Genomic DNA, 4,233 nt, shown 5'->3' on the forward strand with positions numbered 1-4,233 from the left:
TTAACTTTTATAAAGAATATCTCTTTGGATTTGAGACTTTAGTCTTTGCAACTTTACAGATCTTCTTTATGCACCAGGAGCTTGTAACACTCCAAAGAGAAAGGAAAATTTTAAATCGCATCATATGACCCCTTTAAACAGCTTGTGGGTTTAAACAACAAAAAGTTTCAATGACTCATTCACACAGAAGTCTGGACTCAAATCACTTCCTTTTGAAGACGTCTGTATGGGTTGAGAGGAAACACCTGAAATGTGCAAGAATACCAAGTAATTACGTATTAATTTACCAGATGCTTTTAATCTAAAGTGATTTACAGCACAGGGTCTGTCCCATGAGGTTAAGAGTCTTACTCAAGGGCATACAGGTGACAGTTCATGCCTCAACCCTTGAGGGATTTAAACCAAACATCTTTAATAATTACCAATCCAGATCATTCAGCACTAAATCACAGTGATTGGAGCACGAGGCAAAGATGTTCATTCAAACAGTTCTCCAGAAATACACTGCCTCTCTAGTAGGCTACAGAAATAATAAATCACACCAAGGCGCGACCTTGTGTGTTTTTGACTCTCTTTCCCTGTCAACAGCTTGGATGAAGTCCATTTCTGTATCCAAACAATGCGCAAGGAACAAAGCATATTAGTTCTTCCAACAAAAATATTTGTGTAGTCTATGAACTGTCCATTAATTAATAAGTAAAAGAGTGTAAAATTGTCCTCTCAACTGCATTGATGCCTGATTCTACAGATTTATTGATCTAATGTGTTGAATCGGTAAATGCATTGGGGCTGAGTGAATGTGACACGACACTGACATCAAATTAATAAGTAACAACAGCATACAGATGAACCTGATTTTTATCCAAAGCTTAATTCACTTATTAAAGGGTCAGCGCCTTGCAGTAATCTTACCTTAAACTCGAGGTTCGAACCCGCAACCTGCAATAATCAGTTGCAACTCTTAACCACTACACCACAGCACAAACTCACCACTAAAACCGACGTCCTGACCGCCTCCGACACGCTCTGCCGCAGCTCCGCCGCCGTGCCCGGTTTACTGAGCCCACGGGTGAATTTACGCGTCTCCGCATGAGTCGGTACTGACATCTCGGTCTACAAACTTTCATTAATTTCCAGCAGACATGTAAAGAAATCAATTAAAGAACATTCAAAGTCTGTTTTCTCCGCTGTCCCGACTACAAGCACGCACCTTGGCGAGCGCCCGAGATATAAAAATCCTTCTTAAAAGCCCTCCGCTTGTCCAGCCGTAAACTCTCATGTTCAGATGAACGAGACGGATCCTTTAGCGCATGTTTGCAGTGCTTTAAAGACCCCAGAACGTGTTGGCGGTCTAAACGAAACCCTTCCCCGTGCTGTCATGTCCGTGTCAAGTTTAACACGCGCCGCTGAAGTCGGGCGTAATCCGGTCGAGTCTCGACTCCCTCCCCTCACAGTCTAGATCGGGAATTTACGATTTCTACTAAGAGCAAGTCCTACTGCTTAATATTCATGAGCAAAGCCAACATCCCCAGAAACGTCATCCCAACTTTATCCATTATTCATGAAGAAGCCTTCACGCAAAGCGCGCGTGATTCTATTCATATTAATGAGCTAATTGTTTGCCATAGTAGGAATCGTTCATTCTAAATCTACCCCGACTGGTATTTAATTAAACACATAGGCTACTACAGGATTCGCGTATTCAAAGGACTTTCAGAAATGCAAATATATTGGTCGTTTCACTTTCTCTTCTCAAACGAGCATCAGGCTCTTGTTCCCAGGGGCCAGCAGTAATATAATGGGGTAAATCTCAGCAGGAGGGCCATACATACCTGTGTGTGAAATCTCATTAGAGCTCCACTTTACACGCTAGAAGAGTAAGGAAATCCTCTCTAGTAAGAGCACCAGATGGCAAGTGTGAACACGACACACTGAAGTGTAATTCTAACTATTCTAACTACCCTCTCTATCATTTTTGTTTGTCAATTTGTTTGTCATTTTTAAAACGATTACAATTATATCATAAAAATCAAATACTAAAAAGAATCATATTGTGATAATAATAAAAATATTTACTTTGTACGGAAAAAAATAGATTGTTTCTGAATTAAAATGAACTAAATAGGCTGGTGAGAATTTAGGTAATTGACTTAAACCAGCAGTCAAATAAGGTGAAAAATATTTTAACATTTTAATATGAATATTATTTTTTATTATTTAGTTATGTGTAATTTTAAAAATGATCATTTGTGTTATGTGGGATTATAATGACATTTCCCATTTTTAGAGAGAATAAAAAGAATGGATTGTTATTTTAATATTCATTCATTCATTCATTCATTTTCTGAACCTCTTTCTGCTACTGTGGCCAAGAAATGATCCCCTTCCATTATAAACTGAATCACCCATATACACTAAAAAGTCATATATTATTGCATTTTAATGCATATACGTGTGTATATATAGGTCTATATAAAATAGAAAATGATTTACTCTGATTTACTATTGGTAATCGGCCTCATTGATGATATAATATCGCCCTCTGCTGACCAGTGTAATGCACGGTGAAGAGCCAGAGAAAAGTCGACCGAATTAGGTTTTATTCCTTTCATTTCCAATAAACTCTCTCTTTCTCTCTTTCCATTCATTTTAGCAGTGTTGGGCCGTATGAAACTAAAACAGTTTATCTGCGCATTTTAAAACTTTGCTTCTTATGTGGACTAAACTAACCTGTAATAGGGGAGAGTGGGGTAAATTGACCCACCCCCTGCATCTTGGCAACTGTACATTTTTACTGTCATGTGACCTTGTATTTTGGAACCACCCATCATTTCTGCCTGACTGTGAAAAGGAGAAACACTTGGGAGGAGTGGAAGGCACCCATAGTTTAGTTTAGTTTTATTTAATTTAATTTATTTTGATAAAGACAGTGTGCAAGTGCACCAAATCCTTCTCTGATAAGAACCAGAAGATGCTTTTCATCACATTATAATCATTTATATCTTTCCACCTGTAGTCCCTAATGGCCTGTTCGACACTGCAGAAAAGCTAGCATGCCAAGAATAGTTTGACTAAAATGTTTATTAGATTCAGTGACATTTATTCCTTCATTCTAATTCAGCTTTTATTTAATTTTACTCCGCAAACTAGTCTGTTTTGCGAAGGTTACAACTTTGGTGTTCAACATATTGTTTCAGAAATGCAAACAATTAAAGAATGTAATTTAAACTACATTTGGTTGGTTCTATGTTGTTTAAGTTAGCTTTAAGACAATAAATGATACGGTTTGTCACAGGAAATTTGATTATTAAATTAGTTTTTAAAAAGTGGTAAATTATCTTCAAAATTTCACATGGGGTTGAATCAGATTCAGTCAGTTTACACCCAGATGGTGCATCTTACCCCCGGATCAACTTACCCCCACCCTGGGGCAAATTGAGCCACAGGAACACTTTTTTATAAGAAGCCATGTGTTTAGAACCCTTTGTTCTGGATACATTCTGATAATTTAAAATGATAAGAAACATCCTGAAATTACTTTCGATACTTTCATTGTACTTCTGCCTCATTTTCTCTTATTTTGAGGATCACATAAGTAAAAAATGGCTCATCTTACCCCACTCCCCCCTATACAGTTGTGATGTATACTGCACCATGCCTAAGGTGAATGCTTCTTAGTTTGGTGAAAATTATATTTCTAAAATGACAGTGAGGGGTGTCAGTCTTCTTACAACCTTGAATAACAAAATATCCTTTCTTCATTATCAAATGCTACATGGTGAGTGAAATAAAAGTAGCATTAAATACCTTTTGTGTGTTATGCTCTTAATGGCACTTTAACTCTATAAATATAAGCTTCAGTAAAGTTTGTCAGAATTTACATGTTGAAGAAATGTACTCATATCTTTTCCCAGACTCAGACTTGCAAAATGGAAACGAACAGAAATACCCAACATGGTTTTGGCACATTGGCTTCTGGAACCCAACATTGTTTCAGCTGATAGAAACAAAGTCTAAAACATAGAAACATAGAAATTTGTACTATAAAAAACCATGGCACTGAAATGGATTGGCCTCCTTTTAGAGGCAACAAGTGACACTTACAGTTAAGTGTCTTGTTTACAAAATGAGATTCCGTAAAAGCCCAGTTAAAAATGCAGGGAATGCTGAGCCCGGTCTCATGAAAGTGCGTATAAATAGTACGCCAAATAAAAATGAAAACTAGTGGTATTG

General features: G+C 37.3%; 1 protein-coding gene across 1 annotated transcript in view; it reads right to left on the reverse strand.

Moving 5' to 3' along the window:
* Window positions 1-1,433, reverse strand: part of LOC107689489 (dedicator of cytokinesis protein 9) — a 90,849-nt gene extending 89,416 nt beyond the window's left edge. Inside the window, exon 1 of the mRNA XM_016487491.1 lies at window positions 991-1,433. Within this exon, the coding sequence (XP_016342977.1) occupies window positions 991-1,107 (117 nt within the window). The 5' untranslated portion in view covers window positions 1,108-1,433. The remainder of the gene's footprint in view (window positions 1-990) is intronic.
* Window positions 1,434-4,233: the final 2,800 nt, after the last annotated feature.

The sequence above is a fragment of the Sinocyclocheilus anshuiensis genome, unplaced genomic scaffold (genome assembly GCF_001515605.1).
Source record: "Sinocyclocheilus anshuiensis isolate Anshui unplaced genomic scaffold, SAMN03320099.WGS_v1.1 scaffold1199, whole genome shotgun sequence".
Lineage (NCBI taxonomy): Eukaryota > Metazoa > Chordata > Actinopteri > Cypriniformes > Cyprinidae > Sinocyclocheilus > Sinocyclocheilus anshuiensis.